The sequence below is a fragment of the Rattus rattus genome, chromosome 11 (genome assembly GCF_011064425.1).
Source record: "Rattus rattus isolate New Zealand chromosome 11, Rrattus_CSIRO_v1, whole genome shotgun sequence".
In the NCBI taxonomy this organism is placed as follows: domain Eukaryota; kingdom Metazoa; phylum Chordata; class Mammalia; order Rodentia; family Muridae; genus Rattus; species Rattus rattus.
Genome location: NC_046164.1, coordinates 5,266,888 through 5,285,908, shown reverse-complemented (window position 1 = coordinate 5,285,908; position 19,021 = coordinate 5,266,888). Strand labels below are relative to the sequence as shown.

General features: G+C 43.5%; 1 protein-coding gene and 1 non-coding gene across 3 annotated transcripts; one reads left to right on the top strand and one right to left on the bottom strand.

Annotated features, from left to right (window-relative positions):
• The first annotated feature begins 261 nt into the window (after positions 1–261).
• Nup54 (nucleoporin 54) lies at positions 262–18,204 on the top strand. 2 transcript variants are annotated; one of them, XM_032916529.1, is made up of 13 exons: positions 262–474; positions 1,076–1,237; positions 4,222–4,305; positions 4,394–4,543; positions 6,830–7,056; positions 8,793–8,980; positions 9,896–10,092; positions 10,948–11,002; positions 11,391–11,484; positions 14,199–14,306; positions 15,876–15,995; positions 16,260–16,370; positions 17,433–18,204. In XM_032916529.1, the coding sequence occupies exons 1-13, from the start codon at positions 408–410 to the stop codon at positions 17,559–17,561; spliced, it is 1,692 nt and encodes a 563-aa protein (XP_032772420.1). In that variant the 5' UTR covers positions 262–407; the 3' UTR covers positions 17,562–18,204. The 2 variants fall into 2 exon arrangements, with proteins under 2 accessions (XP_032772420.1, XP_032772421.1); XM_032916530.1 differs by lacking the exon at positions 1,076–1,237 and having other exon boundaries at positions 265–474.
• On the bottom strand, positions 5,200–5,329 carry LOC116912962. Its single transcript, XR_004389529.1, has one exon.
• Positions 18,205–19,021: the final 817 nt, after the last annotated feature.

The following is a 19,021-nucleotide window of genomic DNA, read 5'->3' as shown; positions in this document are numbered from 1 at the left end:
CCAACTGCTTCATCTACTCAAACCTCATTTCCTCCGGGAAGGACCGCTCCTCAGTGGTAAGGGCAGCAGCACCTTCACGCGGTCTCCGCACCCTGTCACTTCTCTAAAGTGGCATCAGAGAGCCGGCAGTCAACACCCCACGTCCAACTTGCCCTCATCTCCCCTTTCCTGTGACGTCCCACACCACGTGAAGCCACAACACACCCCCGGAAATGATCGGGTGGAGGCGTTCCGGTTCTACCCTCCACCCACTCCATCCTCGCTTGGTTCCTGCCTCCTCCGCTTAGGCCAGGAAGGAGGCGGAACTAAAGGTACCGGCCCGACGTTTCCCAGCCGGAGGAAAGAGCGGAGAGCACTGGGCGTCGCGCCACCGGAGCCGGGGACCACTTAAGTGCTGCTCCCGCGACATGGCTTTCAATTTTGGGGCTCCCTCGGGCACTTCGGGCACCTCTACAGCCACCGCGGCACCGGCGGGTGAGTCAGCCCTGGTCCTACCTTCTTCCTCCAAGGAACCGAAGCCTAGGGCCCGCCCCCTCGATCCGATCGGTCCGGCTGGGGGTCCCGGGGTTGCCCCGGCACTCCGGACACCTTGGGGACATTTGGAAAGGGCGGGCGGCGGCGGCGGTGGTGGGTGGGTCTCGGGCTGCTCAGGCTTGGCCTGGGGATCGCTTGGCACGCTTATCCCGCGTGGCCCGGCCGCCGCGTTGCTTCCCGCCATTGGGGTGTTCGCCCGGGAGAGGCCGGAGGCTACGCCCCTCTCCCTTCCCGGGACCCCGTGTCCCCTCGTCCGCCTCTCCTTCCGGCCCAGACCGGTAAGGCTGGAGCCAGGCTGCCCGCAGTTCCCTCTGTCCCCTCCCCAACCCGGGGGGGTGCTGGACCCCCGCCCCTGGTGTCCTTCACTCCTTCTGTCTGTCCCCACCTCGACTTTCTTCCCCTGATCCGGTGCAGGTCAGGTTTGCTCACTCTGTGAAGCCTCTTGCTGATTCTTGTAATTCTTATCTTGCTTTCTTTTCCTTTTCTCTTCCCCTCCTCTCACCTTTTCAATTTTTTGTTTCTCTGCCTCCACGACTATCAGGATTTGGTGGGCTTGAGACTGCCAACTCCACCGCCAGTGGGTTTAATTTTGGGGGTTTCGGATTAACCGCTAACCCTGCAGTGAACTTTAATATTGGGAATTTCGGTGTTTCTACCACCTCGGCGACTCCGTTCAATTTTGGTAACAGTCTGGCGAGTGCAGGTAGATACCGCGGGTCATGTGTGTAATGAGTATGGGGGCTGGAGTCCAAGAATGTTCCGTTGTTTCTAGAGTTTGGGGGAAGAAATGGCACGTGTCTAATAAGGAAGATCGAATCAAGTATATTTCAAGTTTTGACTGCCTTAAAAGATGTGGTTTTTGGAAACACTTAGAATACTTCTTTGTTGGATTTGCATTTAATCATACAGAGTGCAGCTTCAAAATGATAACTTTGGGATGGAATTCATTTGGAACGGAATGCCTTTTGAATCATTAGCTCTAGCATAAGCTCTGCGTTTCCCCGGGATTCTTGGACTCCTGCAGTCATTTTTCATTTTTTATACATATTTCATCGGGATTTCATCTTATTGTCCTTGTGTTTCCAAGAGAAACAAGTCTTATACGAACAGCAGTGACATGTCTTGTTTTTCTAACATCAACTCAACACATTCGAATGTAGTCCTCAAGATACATAATTGTAGAAAGAATCATGGATTCTTGGCTGGATTTTTGGGAAATTCTCCATGGGTAGTTTAATTTACCAGATGACATTGAGTTCTAAAAAGTAAGGTTGACATCTTTACATTCAAAAAGAAGATAATGAAGTGTTTTTTTTTTCTTTTTTTTTAATCTGTGGGTTGTTTGAAGATCACTAAATTTTTTCAGAACATAAATATAGTGGATGTGTATATCCCAATTTAAGTTAGGCTTATGTGAGCTCAACATATGACCCTTAGAAAAATCTTGATCCTCAGCTGCTCGTATATGAATTTATTGTCCATTAGTTTATGTTCCGTTAAGCCACTCCTGCCCTTGCCAATTATATGCATTTGGTAAACATTACCTCTAAACTTACTTGGAAAGTCAGGTATTTTTGTCCATTCACTTGGTTTTGCATTGTTTATGTCACTTTATCCCCTCAGTTGGAAATAATGTGGAAAATACTTGGGAATTCCAAAGATAAAGTGACTCACTGAGAAATATTGGAAGTGTTACATATCACCACCCCGTGTTTACATTTCCTAGTTTGCTTAAAATTGGCACTGGGCAAAACAAACCTTATTTTGAAATTCATGTTTTCAGAATAAAGCAAACCTTATAGCTTAACAGCAATAAATAAACCTGTTTGTATTTGCTTGATTTCATGTCCATTTGAAGTTGTCACTGTTATTTTTCAGTTGTACAAATATAAGTGTGTTTCCATTGTTTTCAAATAGGTTAATTAACTTAGCCTTCAGGAAAGAGCTTTAAAAATTACATTTTTGTATCCATACAGCATACAGATAATATTACTAATAGAGTATTTTTGATCACTTGAAACATGATAAGATAGTGACTAGCATTTTTTTTCTTTCTTTTTTTTTTTTTTTTTTTTTTTGGAGCTGGGGACCAAACCCCGGGCTTTGTGCTTGCTAGGCAAGCGCTCTACCACTGAGCTAAATCCCCAACCCCGTGACTAGCATTTTTATTGTGTAGCCAACTTGAATAACATAGTTATTCTTTGAAAGCAGGAAGTTAAAAGGGCTCCAAAGGCAGTAGTTATTTTAGATGTTTCATAAATGTTTAGCTGGCAATATTCAGTGGAATCTATAAGTTACATGTGTGCAATTGCCTATTCAATAATTTTTAAAATCTGAACTGTATTGTTTAAGAGTTCAAGAGTACAGGGTAGTGGTGGACCACTTGCCTGCCTCGAGTGTGCAAGGTCCTGGATTTAAAACAGCACCACATTGATTAAAACTAATTTAAATTCTTCTCTCTAGAATGGCATCTCAGGGTCATTTAAAAGGTGTATTCCTCCTGATTTAGTATCTCTCTTTACGGGATTGCAAGCGTATAGTACCATACCCATCTTCGTTGCAATCTTGAAGAGGCTCTCTTATTACAAGAAATAGATGAGGTTCAGGTTAGAATCTCAGAAAGCCTGGAGTGGAACTCAGCACTTCGGGTTCAGATGTGTGCTGTGAGAGTCTTTGACAGCATATCTGTACCCAGGTAACTGCTGCCGATACTTTGTTTTAAATTAGTTTGGCATGTCATTCTAGTCATATATTTTAGATACTCTGAGACCGATTGTTTATAGATTTAATTCAAAATAGAACCTGTGAGCTTGCCTCAGTGTGATGCAGGCCCATGGTAGCAAGGCTACCTGCTTTGCCCTTCCTCTCGTTTTTTCCCTCCCTTCAGAAAGACGTTCTTGTTTTATAGAGGCAAACATATTGGTATGTTTTCTTCGGATAGTTGTTCCACACAGACGGAGGAATGTAAGCTGACGTGATGTAATTCAGGAAGATGAAGACCAGAGCTGGCAGAGCCATCTGCTGCCGTCCTACAGTTCGACTCCTTAAACAACTGAACCCATCGTAAAACAACCAAGTTGAACTAGGAGTTTTGAAAAGACCGGGTGGGCTATAGACGCAGTTGTGGTGGGGAACTTACCTAGCCCTTCATTCTCTCCCCACCGCTGCCACCGCCCACAGGTTTTATGCAGAGGATCTAGATTTCCTATTTTTGCTGGGGAAGGGAAGACAGGAGTGGTGACGCTCTCACACACCTCTACAGTAGCCTTCTGGAATCTCGAGGCTGCTCTATGTGAAGGAATTCCCTTTAAACAGCTCCACTGTCAGTAAACAGTCTCATTAATTTTATTAGTCTAAATCGTATGGACACTTGAATTTGTAATGGCTAGCTAAAAATAGATATATATCATTTTTGACTTATGACACAGTTTTTTTCAATTATGTTGCCCATTTAGTTAACGGAATATGTATTGCATTATATTATTTCTATGTAAAACACCTGGTTATTTATTTCTTGAGATGCATTGACCTTCTGATTAGTAATGTAGGATTTTTTTACTGATGTTGAAAACTGATAAAAATTTGGATCAACCTGTCCTTTATATTTAGCAAATACTTAGAAAACAATCTGAGGATGCAATCCTGTGTGCACAAACGAACCCTTATGTTTTACCCTTTTTTAATTAGGCGGGTTTGGCGGATTTGGAACAACAACTACAACGGCAGGCTCTGCATTCAGCTTTTCTGCCCCAACAAACACAGGCAGTACAGGTAAGAGGCTATCGTAGGTCACCTAGAGATGAGTATGTGCTGGAGGTTAATGTCTTTAGCTAATCCCCTTCTGGTTTCTCATTGAAAGGCCTTCTCGGCGGCACTCAGAACAAAGGTTTTGGCTTTGGTACTGGTTTTGGCACATCGACGGGAACTGGCACTGGTTTAGGCACTGGCTTGGGAACCGGACTTGGATTCGGAGGATTTAACACCCAGCAGCAGCAGCAGCAGCAGACTTGTAAGTGGGATTGTAGCTTCAGCCGTAAAACGGTGGCAGCAACGGCGATGCTTCAAATACAGATGGTCTTAGTTTTAAGGACTGTAAGTGTGTTCCAGAGAGTTCCAAAAGCCAAATCCCGTATTTATGCATGCTAGGAATTAGGAAAAACACTCACTGGCATGATTAGGACCGAAGTCAGGCCATGAAAACTAGTAATTTCTGTGTAGGGATAGGTTATTAGGTTATGTGCACAGGCACAGCCCAGCCGTGTGATTATGTACGGGGCACACCCTGGCCGTGTGGAGGCAGATCCTGAGCAGACCTCACACCTCCTGCACAGCACTGCTCCCTGGGGCGAGCTGCGAGCTGCTGGGCCAGCTTTCACATAGTCTTTGTCACTGTATCTCCTAGTTGTTGGGGCTCTAGGGGCGCATTTATGTACAGTTCAGTGTTTTATTTGTAAGTCTGAATCATAGGATATCCTTTCTCATGCGATGTACAGTATCTAAATATGTGGTTTTGTAATAATGCTAATTGTTACTTAGATGAGTTAATTTATTACAGATTAAGAAGTAGGGTTGTTCATCTAGACTCTTTCATTTGTTGAATTCATCTGTAAAGACCTTTCCCTCACCTGTATGGTTGTTTGTTTGTTTGTTTGTTTGTTTGTTTTTTAATGTTGGGTAATACAGTCAGTCCTGTGATCCCGCCCCCAAATAAGGGCTTGTCTCTCCAACCCTTTGTTGCTAGGAGTGTATCAGCAAAACCTTGCCTCATCAGACTCAGGCCTCTGGGTCTTCTGTTTTTGAAGTTAGGCTGTCAGGCATTTGAACTTCGTTTACTATGCGCCTTGGCTCACTGCGAGTCAAGCATGGGCCTCTGCAAGCATTCTTAGCTGCTGGGAGCTGTTTTAGTTCATTCGCTCAGTTTTGATTGGATTATGTGCTTGATTTTTATTTTAATGTTGAGTTTTTAATACATATTTTGGATGTCAATATTTTATTGGATCAATTGCTACCAAAAATTTTCTTACATTCTATGTTATCGTCATCTTGTAATTATTTTTGCTGTACAGAAGCCTCTTAATGTCACGGAATCTCACTTGTCAAACTCTATGTGTGTGAGCGAGTGAACACGTACACACGTGGCGGTCCTCCTTCCTTAACCATTCTCTACCTTATTTTTTGAGAGCAAGTCACTGGAGCTGCAACATGGTGAATTGGTTAGACCAATGGTCAGCTAGTTCCTGGGGTTCCCAGTCTTCAGGGGCCCCAGGGTGTGCTGCTGCACCTGCTCGAGTCTATAGCAGCCACCTTATCCACTGAGCCATCCTCCTCGGCCTGTGTGCATCCTAACTGAAGGCACGAAGACTCTGCCTTGACATTTGTGATCCTCGTTGAGAGTTACAGACTAGTTTCTCCATTTGCGGGGTTGGCTGATGTTTGGTAGCTGATTGATTGTTGCCTAATTCTCCTAATCTGTCCAGTAAGAGTTAGGAAGTGCCTCTGCCTCTTGGCTCTTCACCAAACACTCTTGGCTTTTGTCTTAGGTGACATCTGGTTATTCCCTGGACATAGTGTTATCTGTTGGCTCTTTTCTTTCTTGAGACAGGGTCTTACTCTGTAGCCTAGATTGGCCTGGAATCACTGTGTAGCCCAGGCTGGCCATAAACTCTGGCAGTCATTCTACCTATTTCAAGTCCTAGCTAGCATTACAAGTGTGAGGTACACACATGGTTGAACATGCTATTTTCAGTTTAACCCTCTCAGATACTATTTAAAGAGGAAATTGGATTCCAGCACTGTTTTGTTTTAAAGCCCTGCTTGTCTGAGATGCTGTCCGCTGCACTGTCTCTGAGGCATCTGGTCTCTGTGTCTGCTGGCTCTGACCACGTTTCATCAGCCTGACCTTCTCCGTAACTATGCTTCAAGTGTGGGTGACTGTAGCACTGTATCAGCCACACCCCCAGCCCCGACCTCAGCCCCCGTACTCCTGAGGGGCCATTGCACCTGAGAACATCCACAAGCTGTCACCCCTTTCACCTGCCGTTCAGCCATTTCCAGTCTGGGCCTCTGACTTCCTCAGAGGCTTTCTGGACAGACAGTACTTGTTGCTGTCCTCCTGTCCTGTCCTGTCCTGTCCTGTCCTGTCCTGTCCTGTCCTGTCCTGGCTGTACTCTCACCCATATGTAAGATAACATAGAAACCGATTCCATAAGTTGGACAGCTGGGAGGGGATGTTATTTTGCTACCATACCTTGGGTCTAAGTTTTCTGGGCTTGTTTGTTTGTTTTTACTGCTTTAGCTTTAGGCGGTCTCTTCAGTCAGCCTGCACAGGCCCCTGCGCAGTCCAACCAACTCATCAACACTGCCAGCGCTCTTTCTGCTCCAACGCTATTGGGGGATGAGAGAGATGCCATCTTGGCAAAGTGGAACCAGTTGCAGGCCTTCTGGGGAACAGGAAAAGGATATTTCAATAATAACATTCCTCCAGTGGAGTTTACACAGGAAAACCCCTTTTGCCGATTTAAGGTATCAGCTGTGTCTTTGATCTTCATTTAAAGAGTGAATATATGGTACTTTTAAATTAAAATGACATTAAAAAGTGATTGCTTGGTTTTTTAGCATTTCTTGAGAATGGTGTGATTCTACTTTTTATTTGAAAATTACAAACATTTATAAAGTTAAAGTGGCTTTCGAAAAGTATTGTGTATGATTGTGAGTGTTGTCATGGTGAGCTGGATCTGTGTACACACCTGAATCTCAGCTCTCAGGGCTGGGCATAGGGCAGAAGTCAGTGCTGTTCAGCTACAGAGCAAGTAAGAAGCCAGCCAGAGCTACAGTAGACCCTGTCTCAAAAAACCCAGGGCCCGAAAAGTGACTCTGGGTGAGTGTGCATGCAAGCAAGCCTGGTGGCCTGACCCCGCTCCCCGCCCCCAAACCACCAGGTAGGAGGAGACTGGTTCCTGAAAGTGTCCCCTGACCTCCGTGTGTGGGCCATGGCACGCCCCTTAAGTAAATATGAAAACAAAAAGCAAGAGAGAGGGGTCCTGTTGTGCTTGTCACCCACTGTAAAGGTCACTAGACTTGGGTGGTGTTCATTAACATGGGGGGGGGTACCTCCAAACCCAGGCATGGGCTTCTCCTTGGCGTGTAAAGCCCGTCACTGTTGTTAGAACAATAAAGGCCGCTTTCTTTGTCCTGCCTCCCATTGTGCACAGCCACCTTACTGACATTTCAGGTAGTCTGCTTTCAGATGGTGGAAGTGTCAGCTACGCTTGTACTTGACTCTGTACTTGACCGTTTATTTCTCTTTCTTTCCTTTTTTTTTTCCAAAGAGGACCTTGCTATATTAGCTCCAAGCTGACCTTGAATTCACTATGTAGCAAGGCTATCCTCAAACTCATGATCATCCTACTTCAACCTCTGAGTGTTGGGATTGGTTGTAGGGCTACACCACCAATCAGCCGGCAGTACATTTGCCATAGCAAATCAATACATTATGATCAAGTTGATATTCACACTGCTTTTTTATTTGTAGGGGGTACTTGGGAATCAAACTTTTACATTGTTTAGCAATAAGATATATAGTAGTAGATGTAGGTTGAAGTATCCGTTTAAATGTTTCATCTTTTCTTAAAGGTTGCTCTATAACATACACAGTAAAATGTATGAATGAATGAACTTAAATACTTCTGTAAAAGTTGCATATATACAGTACAAAGGACAAAAGGCTCCTTTATATAAGCTATTCTTATCTTAGCAGTGTGTAATTCCTCATATTAAATACTATGTAGTTTCATACTCATTTAATATTACACTAATAACTTGTTTCATCAAGTCTTATTACATGAAATCATAACATTCTTTATATCATTATAACTTGACAATGTCATTGTACATTAAACATGTACTATTCATAAATTGTTTTTTAAATTTAGCTCAAGACTCATGCATCAGATCTTAGTAAGTACGCTCGGTCTGTCACTTCTGCAGTTATATTTATGACAGAGTTGTTTCAGGGTATGAGAAACCCCCCAAAATACAAGAATTTTTTTCAGAGAAAATTCTTTAGTTGAAGAAGAAATTTTAATTTCATTCTCTTTATGTACTCTTTGGAAATGCAGTTTTTGACTGTAGATGGGATATCCTCAGTCAAGGAGCAGTGGGAGATAACGGTCCCCTCGTTACCACACAAATCAGTTTAGCAGACGCTAAGCTGTCTAGTGATAACACTTGTGTACACTTCTATGTCGTTTGCTCCACAGGCTGTCGGTTACAGTTGTATGCCCAATAACAAAGATGAAGATGGACTAGTAGTTCTAATTTTCAACAAAAAAGAAACAGATATTAGAAGCCAACAACAGCAGTTGGTAGAATCATTGCATAAAGTTTTGGGAGGAAACCAGACCCTTACTGTCAATGTGGAGGGCATTAAGACGCTGCCGGACGATCAGTAAGTACACAGACGTCTGGGTTGTGCCGTTGTGGTTCTGTTGCTGCTGTGACACAAATCTCAGCAGAACGTTTCTTTAGGTGGTGATTTTTGCATATTTATAGAACTGTTTAGGGGTTTTTTACCCTTTATGTTGATTGCTGATGTTTACCCAGGAGCAGCAGGGAGCTCTGTGGCTGCCTACAGAGGACTGGAGTAAGGTGTGACTGGAGCCTTTTCAAAACCAACTCCGGTTTTTTGGTTTAGTTTTTGTTGCTGTTGGTTTTGGTGGATTTGAGACAGTCTTGCTGTTTGGTGCTTGCTCTCTAGAAATGCACTCTGTAGCCCAGGTTAGCCCAATACTTGCAGTGCTCCTCCTGCCTTTCTCTTCCGTGCTGGGGAAGAAGTGTAACCAGGTCTGGCTTGATTACTCTGCTCATTCATGGACCGTGTGATTTGCTCCATTTTCCAGGCCCTCCTGCCATGTTATTCCTGGTTGCAATATGCTGGCTTTCTTTTGGATAATTACGGTTAAACAATATATGTCGTTAATGTTGCTAATAATACCCAGCGACTGACTCAGGTTACTTCCTGGGTCTTAGCTGCAGCAGGCAGCCGTAAGCTGCTGGCAGTCTATGGGAGTAAGCAGTTCAGGGGTGGGGGTGAGGCAGAACATAATAAGGATTTGATATTTAGCAAATCTTTTCAAAAAACACTTGTTATTTACCTGCCTCATGTTGGCTTTTGTCATGTAAGTTGATTTACAAGTGTGCCCAACACTCGTAAGGTTCACTTTCAAGATTTAAAAAAAAAAAAAAGACTTATACAATCCATTTCCAATTTCAACCAGCAGTTCTTTAAGACAATAGGCCGTGTTGGTATGTGTGGCCATGGATTATGTAGTTGGTGTATCATAAATCTGTTGTTTTCTTCCAGGACAGAAGTTGTCATTTACATTGTTGAGCGCTCTCCAAATGGCACCTCGAGAAGAGTTCCAGCGACAACACTGTATGCCCACTTTGAGCAAGCCAACATTAAAACACAGCTGCAGCAGCTTGGCGTGACCCTTTCTATGACCAGAACAGAGCTGTCTCCCGCTCAGATCAAGCAGCTCCTACAGAACCCTCCTGCTGGTATGCGCTGGATGGAGCCAGGCTGGTCGGTTGCTAGTTCCAGCATCCATGTCTGCTCGTTTAGAATGTGTTCTTGAATATTTATGTCTTAGTCAGCTGTACTTTTAAATTATATAGCTAATATGTTTATTAGAAATTTTAGAGAAGGATAAAAATAATAATCCCTCTACCTATAGGTAAATCACTTGAAATGTTTTAGGTTCTTTAATCTCTGTTTTAACTGAGCACTGAAGTAAAACTTGAATGTGTTTGCACTTAAGAAAAGAGTTTAGACATCCTAAGTAGACTGACAATTCTCGCCAGCTCCCTTCCTCCAGAAGCACTGGGCTGGGCTGACCCGGGCCTGTGATTTTACATGTGAGCGTGTGTAAGCGTGTGTACATGTAACAGAAAAGGCTCTGCACTGTCCATTGCTGCCGCCTGCCTTGTTACTTACAGATGCTCTTAGTATTTTTCCTGTTAGTACATGAAGATGGATTTTATTGTAAACCCTATACAGTATTCATGTGTATATGTCTTTAAATTCCTCTTTGTCCCTGGTAGCAACCAGCAGTTAAATAATTAATATTTTCCTGGTGACCAGGTTGAATGTCTTTTCACACTTGCTTGTGAATAGCCTTTTTCTGCCCTTCGCTCCTTTCCTGTGTGACTTGTGGGCTCTGTGTGTGTGGGTTCCAGAGCATTACATTGTCTGTCACAGATACTTCCTCTCAGTATTTATAAAATTTTTGCAATGAATTTTTTTAAGTAATTTCTCATGTGACTTCTGAACTGTGTCTAATGGGAAAACATTTCCCATACAAACATAGACTCAGAAAATTATATGTTCTAAAAGAATATTTTTGTCTGTGGTAGGTGTTGATCCCATTATTTGGGAACAGGCCAAGGTGGATAACCCGGATTCTGAAAAGTAAGTGTGTCGCCATTATTTTCTGTACAAACTGATCCTTACCAGAACGGATGCATGCAAAGGTGGGCAGTTGTTTGTGCTCTTGCATTGAAGAGAGTTATTTTCATTCTTTCTAAAACAGTTCTGCCATGGTGAGCAGCATGCTGAGGTGAAACTTGGTAGGGGTGGGGAAATCTGATTCTAGTCACCTGCTTGCACTTATGATGCAAGCTTTTGACCAAACTGTATTTCCTTATTCATAAAATAGGGAGGCTGAATAAAATAATGTGGTAACTATTGATCTTAGTGCTGTGGGTTTGGAATTCATCGTAAAATTGCCTGAAGTCTATTATGAAATACATCTTGTTGGTTTTAGCAGTGCATTCTGAAAAGTGACCTTGCATTTCAGATTAATTCCTGTTCCAATGGTGGGTTTCAAAGAATTGCTTCGAAGACTGAAGGTTCAAGACCAGATGACTAAGCAGCACCAGACCAGATTAGATGTAAGAGCTTACTTTACTCTCTCTCGCTCTCTCTCTCTCTCTCTCTCTCTCTCTCTCTCTCTCTCTCTCTCTCTCTCTCTAGGGAAGGAAAGCAAGTTAGACCTTGACCATGTGCAGGGAACTAGTCCACTGCAGACCACGGCTCTGTGCATCTGCCTTCCTTATGGCAGTAGATTCCCTCCCACCCATATACAGACCTTTATAAAAATTGAATTCGTGTGACTTTACCTACATAGAAGTCCGTACACCACATTGTGCAGCCACCTGGGACTGGAATTGAATCTGGGTGCAAGTGTGAGATTGGACCTTAGTTCTTTGGAAGGACAGCTAGTGCTCTTAACATCGAACTAACTCTCCAGCCCCATACATTTGATTTGATTGACATATTTTATGAGTTTAGATTTATAGCCTAGATTTATTCAAGGTCACCTTTGGTTTTTTTTTTTAATCCAGCTTCTTAGTAGATCCAACCTTGATTAACTTCTAAAGTCACACAAGACCTAGTGCACTGCGGGCGTTCTGACTGTGGGCTCGCTTCCATATTCTTTACATGCAGTTCCGATTTCATAAGACAGGAGCAAGCTTACTGTGTATGAAGCAATCTGTCTGTCAGGCAGTTCTGTGAATGCACTTCTCCTTTTCCACTGATCCTGTGATACACTGATTTGTGTAGCCACTGTGCTTCCTACAAATGTTTACACTTAATTATTCTTTCTTCTCAGCATTTCTTTATCCCAAAATCCCAGTGCGTTTTCTCTTGTGGCACACTTTCCAGATACTTCATTATGTTAGGCCACACACACTAAATTCATGAGTGTCACCTTTAGTGTGAACTGTTCCCTTCCAACTCTATGTAGCCAAGAATGGCCATGAACTTCTAATTCCCCTGCCTCCACCTTTGAAGTGCTGGGATTGTACGTCACTACACCTAGCTAGACTTGACTTTTAATATTAACTCATCTCATCCTTGAATAACACTGAGGCTGTCTGTGCCCTTTAAATTAGTTTTAAGATATTCCTTTTAAAAATCTTGTACATTCCTTTTTTGGCTGATTCCCAGATTGTTAATAAACGTGGATGAAGAACACAGCAACCTAATTCCGTCATTTGTTATGTCATAATGTCCTGGTGTTTCATTAAAGAGTAATAAACCCAAACCCGGTGCTACAGGCCTGTAATCCCAACTACTTGGAAGGCTTAGGCAGGAGGATTCCAAGTTCAAGGCCATAATGGGCTGAGGGTTTAAGTTCCCTTAGGTTCATTCAGTTCCCCAGTGTCCCCATCTCCAGAGGGGGCGTACTGAGATAGTCCAGCTTCTTTGTTCTGCCTTTTAACACTCCCGTGGTGTAGAACTGAATTATGATAGGGACAGGTGCAGGATTAAACCCGATCAGAATGCTCCATAGAGTGTAACCTGCAGGGCTGTTGTGACAGTGCTGAGCATTATGACCTGATTTCCGTCCCCAGAACCCAGGTGAAAACCAGGCATGACGGTGCTGTAATCTCCGTGCTAGGGAGGCAGAGGTAGGTAAACCTCTGAAGCCCACTTCAGCCAGACCTGTGAGAGTTCTTCATCTCAAAAATAAAACACACCACACCTGAGGTTGTACCCTGGCTTCTGCACAAACATGTGCATTGTACTCAAAGAAAACGTGTGAGTACACACAAATTAAACCTACCCTGTTAAGAGTAAGATGGCATCGGACAGGGCTGGAGGGTTGGCTCAGTGGTTAGAGCACTGACTGCTCTTCCAGAGGTCCTGAGTTCAAATCCCACCAACCACATGGTGGCTCACAACCATCTGTAATGGGATCTGATGCCTCTTCTGTTGTGTCTGAAGACAGCTACATTGTATTCATATTCAATAAATAAATCTTTTTTAAAAAATTACTCATACTCGTAAAAAAAAGAAAAGTTAGCGTAGGGCAAAGTGAGGACAGACAGAAAACATCACTGACCAAGGACAAGAAAATGATTCACTTGTAGGATTCTTACCATTCCCTTTTGTCCCCACTCTGATTGCCCACTCTGGGCATTCTATGCCAGTGTGTGAGCTATACTGGCTCCCAGCCCTGACAGCTTCAGACTGGCTGCCCATGAAGCTAAGCCCACACCCGCATCGCCTCACAGACCTGAACATTTCCCCTTCAGACCTGGCTATTGGTTCTGTTCCTAAATAGTACTCAGAGACCCTTATTTCTTTTTTTTTTTTTTTTTTCTTCCGGAACTGGGGACCGAACCCAGGGCCTTGTGCTTGCTAGGCAAGCGCTCTACCGCTGAGCTAAATCCCCAGCCCCCAAGACCCTTATTTCTGAAGTGTCGTTGTCTTTACAGTATGCTGTCTCATCACTAAATGTCTAAAGAAATCTTTGAATAATACTTTTTTTTGGTGGGGAGGGGTATGTAAGAGAAAGAAACCTAACGTACAGAATTATGGGGCAAGGTAAAGACTCAGCAGTTAAGAGCACGTACTGCCACGGAGGAGGCAGCTTACTACTGCCTCTGGGAGCCAGTATACTCTCTGGACGCTAATGCACACGTACACACGTACAAAGAAAAAGAATTTAAAAAATAATAAAATGCAGAATTAAAGACAGTTACGTGTCGAGAGATGGATCGCAAGGCTGTCAGATTGGGTGTGGACAGGTGGATGTGCCTGTTAAACAGCTGTTGTGTCCTACTTGATTTATCCTCAAAAACATTTCTTTCAACAGATCATATCTGAAGATATTAGTGAACTGCAAAAGAATCAAACTACAACTATGGCCAAAATAGCACAATACAAGAGGAAACTGATGGATCTCTCACACAGAACCTTACAGGTTACAATTGAAATCCCCAATGTTTTTAAGATGTTTGATATGAAATATAGGCCAAATAAGGAGGTTTTGTTTGTTTTGTTTTGTTTTGTTTTGTTTTGTTTTTTTAAGAAGGAAAAGACCCCACTCCACCCCCCCCAGAAAAAAAAAATCATACAGGTGGGAGGTGACAGAAAAATATTCTAAAGTTCACTTCTCATCAATAGGGAAGGTACAAGAAAAGGTAGAAAATCACCCATTCCTGGTTCAGAAAGTAGAGAACATTTTCGATTGCCAGGAAAGGGCATGTGACCGTGTACTAATGATTAAAACCAGTTACCAGTTTAACAGACAGAAGGAAGGAAATAACAGCAAAACCTGGGATCATGAATTGTCATGAGAGCAAGCGCCTCACATCAGCTTTGAAGGGATGCACGCGAAAGCCAAACAGTGCCAAATAGAGACAAGGGCAAGCTTGAGGCAGAGGGCGGGAGCCAGGGAGTGACGGCTTCAGAGTGACAGTGGGCAGGGAGAGATGGCCACATCAGTGACAAGCCTTGACCTAAATACACGGGGGCCTGAGTAATAAAGATGGTGTGCTATGCACTTTCAGATTTGGGACCTAGGAGAGAACATAAGAATGACCAAAGGGAGCAGCAGGGAGAGCTGCTAAAGACCACGATGAGAAAGAACCCCAAGAGCACCTCATTCCGTTGTTGAATTCTAATAAAAGGCTAATTCTTGTTACTTTAATCTTTCTGAGGAAAAATGTTGATGGCTTCCTTTTTTTCCCTCTTTGAAAATTTTCATCGAGATATAATTTACATACCATATATTTAGCCCACTTAAAGGTTGTTATCATCCATGAGTCTGATCCGTTAGGATGTTATTATCCTACAGAGAATCCCCAGGCCTCTCAGGAGCCACTCACCTGTTTAGCCCACATCTGTGGGCAACCTTCTACCAGTGCTTGGCTGCATATTTAACAGGAGAGGAACTCACGTGACTAGAAAGCTAGAAACTTGACATCGGGAGTGACTACGTCTGGATGTTGTGGGACATGCATATAATCTTAGCACTTCTGAGATGGGCGGGAGGATCAGGAGTTGAGGGTCATCTGCAAATCAGGCTTGAGGTCACCCTGGGCTACTTGAGATCATAACAAATGATTTTTGTTTACCTTTTTTCAGTATTTGAGTTCAAAAAAGGTAAATTTACAGACAGCATTTTTAGTTGTGTTTCTGTATGTTTTATACAAAGATATTTTCTATGACATGAAAATTAACTGGAATGTAGGCATACATGTAAAGCGCTTTATTAAGTAGTAAGCATAAGCACTTGCTTTTTTTGTTTTTTTAATGTTTTGGGTTTTTATTGTTTGTTTGAGGCGGGGTCTCAGCTATGCAGCATGGGCTAGCCTGGAACTCTCCTTGTTCCTCAGGCTAGCCTCAGATTTGTGGTCCTCCTACCTTAGCCTCCCAAGTGCTAGGATTTCAAAGCACCCTGAATTAGTTTCCAGCCAGTTTTTAACAGCAAGTCATAATGGATTTTTTAAATGTTCTACTAGATGGTACTGGTGTCTGTCTTTTATAGGTCCTAATCAAGCAGGAAATCCAGAGGAAGAGTGGCTATGCCATCCAGGCTGAGGAAGAACAGTTGCGGGTTCAGCTGGATACGATTCAGGGGGAGCTGAATGCACCCACTCAGTTCAAGGTAAGCACGTCTAAGTCTGCCCAGCCAGGCTGTTTAAGGTGGGTCTGTCACAGTTGTCCCATCACAGGAAGTCTGTATTGAGTTGTGTTCTTAGGCATTTGTTTACATTAATTACAACTCCCTAAGTTCGCAGTCATGCTTCATTAATGCTTCAAATCAAAGACCTAGGAGTTTGAACAGATGGTTCTGCAGCCATTGTCTTTGGGAGTGGCTGTGATTGTCTTTAGCTGTGATTGTTAGCATTTGTCTCTGACTCACTTTTAGGGTCGACTGAATGAACTGATGTCCCAGATCAGGATGCAGAATCACTTTGGAGCTGTGAAATCTGAAGAAAAGTATTACATAGATGCAGACCTATTACGAGAGATCAAGCAGGTACGTGTCGGTTTACAACTCTGTATCTGTCACAGCAGAAATACTCACTCATTAGAATGTAGAGGAATTGTAACCTTCAGGCACCTTAAGTAACAAAATATAAAAACGTTGCTTCCTCAAAAAATTAAAAGTAGAATCCCCATGTCATCTGGCAATTCTACTTATTTTTGAGAGACAAGGTCTCACTATGAAGCCCTGGTTGGCTTAGAACATACTCTGAAGACTAGGTTGGTCTTGAACGCACAGAGATCAGTCTGCCTCTGCTGATGAAGTGCTGAGATTCAGTGTATGTGCCACCATGTCCACCCAGTTCTGCTTCTAGATATATGCTCTCCAGGTAGTTGACAGCAAGTATCTGACAGACATTTATACACCTGTGTACATACACAAAAGTGGAGTGTTCCTCCTAAAGAGGAGAAAATTCTGACACATGCAGCAACATGGGCTGAAATCTGCGGTCATACAAGGACAAGTGTTGTATGATTCCCCCTCCTGTGACTCAGAGTGACAGATGGCCAGTGATGGGAAAGCACACAACATCCCTGTACTAAAAGTGTCCACATAGTGTTCCGACAGTAAGGAGCCAAGCATCCCCCGGGATGTCTAGCTGTGGAAGTGTCAGAATGTAGGCGGCTGCAGTAAAGGTAAATCCCAGGCTTCCCCAGATCCTCAGTTGCATTTCTCACGATCCAGAATGATGTATGTATATTAAATTGAGAAGCTGGGATTTGGGATGTGGCTCAGTAGGTAGAAAGCTTGCCTGGTAGTTATGGAGCCCCGGATTCAAGCCCCAGCACCACATTAACAGAGGTAGTGTGCACCCATAATTCAGCCTCCGGGAAGCAGCAGGACAGGAGTTCAAGGCCCTGTCTAAAAATACAGAGACCATGTTTGAGTGATGTTGTTGATCCATACTTGTTTGGTTTTACCTGGTTTCAGGGTGTCTTGTATGGCTGGACAGAGCTGTCTCACTGTGCATGTTTTACTAAGTCTTATATTGTGAGTGGTTTGCAGTTTAACAGAACAGTGCACTCATGTTTTATTTTCCTTAATTCATTCTAGCATTTGAAACAGCAGCAGGAAGGCCTTAGCCACCTGATTAGCATCATAAAAGACGACCTGGAAGATATCAAGCTGGTAGAGCATGGACTGAATGAGACCATCCACAGCAGAGGCGGGGTCTTTAGCTGACCGTTGCGGGTCTGGAGGTTCATAAAGCTGTCTGCTTGCTACATCAGGCCTTCTTTACGATGACCACATGGACAGGAAAAGGGTTCTTTTCCTCACTGGGATGTTTGAGGCTCCTCAGAAATTACTGTACATTAAATCTGAAATGGTCACCACAAAGCTCTTCAAAGAGAGTCTTTGAAAAGTTTTTGTCTAAAAGCTGTATTTATTTTTTGAAAAGTATTACCCAGAGCATAAACACTGTTGTTCATTTTATAACAGCGTTAAGTGTGGTCATGGGCTTGGTGGTCGTTCTCCACTCTTCCCATAGCACAGGATGAGGCCGAGCTGCTTCCTACGTAACACGACAAGCCGATCCCCTGCCTGTTCAGAGTCTGTTCAGAATATAAATGCGTCTCAGCTTCTAGCTGTGAAATCAGCTGCGGGAGCAAAGAAAATCCCAAAGTATTTAATGATTTGTGTGGTTTTCCTTTTGTTCTATGAAGACTTGAAAATATATTTTTATATTATTTTACTTATTTAGAACTTACAGAAAATACCTAACCAGTTAGGATATAACAAAATCACCACTTTTGCAAGCTTTTTTTTTTTAATTTTTATTTCTAAAAATGAAATCCTTAAAATAAATTGTTAAATTGTAATTTTATGTAATTCTGTCTGGTGTTTTATTTAAGGACTTGTCAGTGCTGACATATTTTGACTAGGGGTTAAGAAATGAAAGCCATCATCTAGGGTGAAGAATTCCCCATTTCTTAAGATCTGAAAACCGTGGCTGAGTCCAACAGCGTGTGATTCTCCCACAGTCTGCCAGCTTTACATACAGCTACTGCCTGAACAGACCTGGGCTTCGGCCTGTCGGCACCTATCCAAACCCTATGTGCGCGCGCGCGCGTGTGTGTGTGCGTGCGTGCGTGTGAGGGGTGTTACACTGAGGGGTGTCAGGGGAGAGCACCCTGACTCTTGACATATTAACATGGGGGCAGTGGGGCAGTGCGGTGTGTGTAGAGCCCTGCTGAAGCGGAATTGGTTATATTGTAGAGACTAAACCACTCTCCAGTTGACAGCTAGGGTTTGTAGTTGCTGTGTTTGTGCCTTGCAGACATAGCAGCACTCTCCCCCCAGTGTGTGCTTTTGTTTTTGTTTTCAGTCTCACTTCCCTGCTTGTTGCAATTCCGGCGGCTTTTTCTCTTTGCATGAGCTTGTTATCTTTGGCTCAGAAGATAGGCCTGTTCTCATCTTTGGAGCCTAGGGCAGAGAGGGGTTTCCGGTGCTCTGCACACCTCCCGTAGACAGCTGAGCCCTTACCCAGGGCGGATGGTGCTGAGGGAGCTCATCTCCCCTGTAGCACGTTTGGAGAGTGCTAGTATAGTGGAGGTATGGGTGGGCCAGATGCACAGAAGAAAGTAACCACTTTCCTGAAGCAAGTGGGACCAAGGGATCCCAGAGTGGCCTCCTCCGACTGC

Excerpts from the sequence above, each read along its gene's own strand:
- Nup54 (XM_032916529.1), top strand. The coding sequence starts at position 408 with ATGGCTTTCAATTTTGGGGCTCCCTCGGGCACTTCGGGCACCTCTACA. Across the intron at positions 4,544-6,829 it reads GCAGCAGCAGCAGCAGACTT|CTTTAGGCGGTCTCTTCAGT; the intron begins GTAAGTGGGATT and ends TTACTGCTTTAG. Across the intron at positions 10,093-10,947 it reads CCTACAGAACCCTCCTGCTG|GTGTTGATCCCATTATTTGG; the intron begins GTATGCGCTGGA and ends TGTCTGTGGTAG.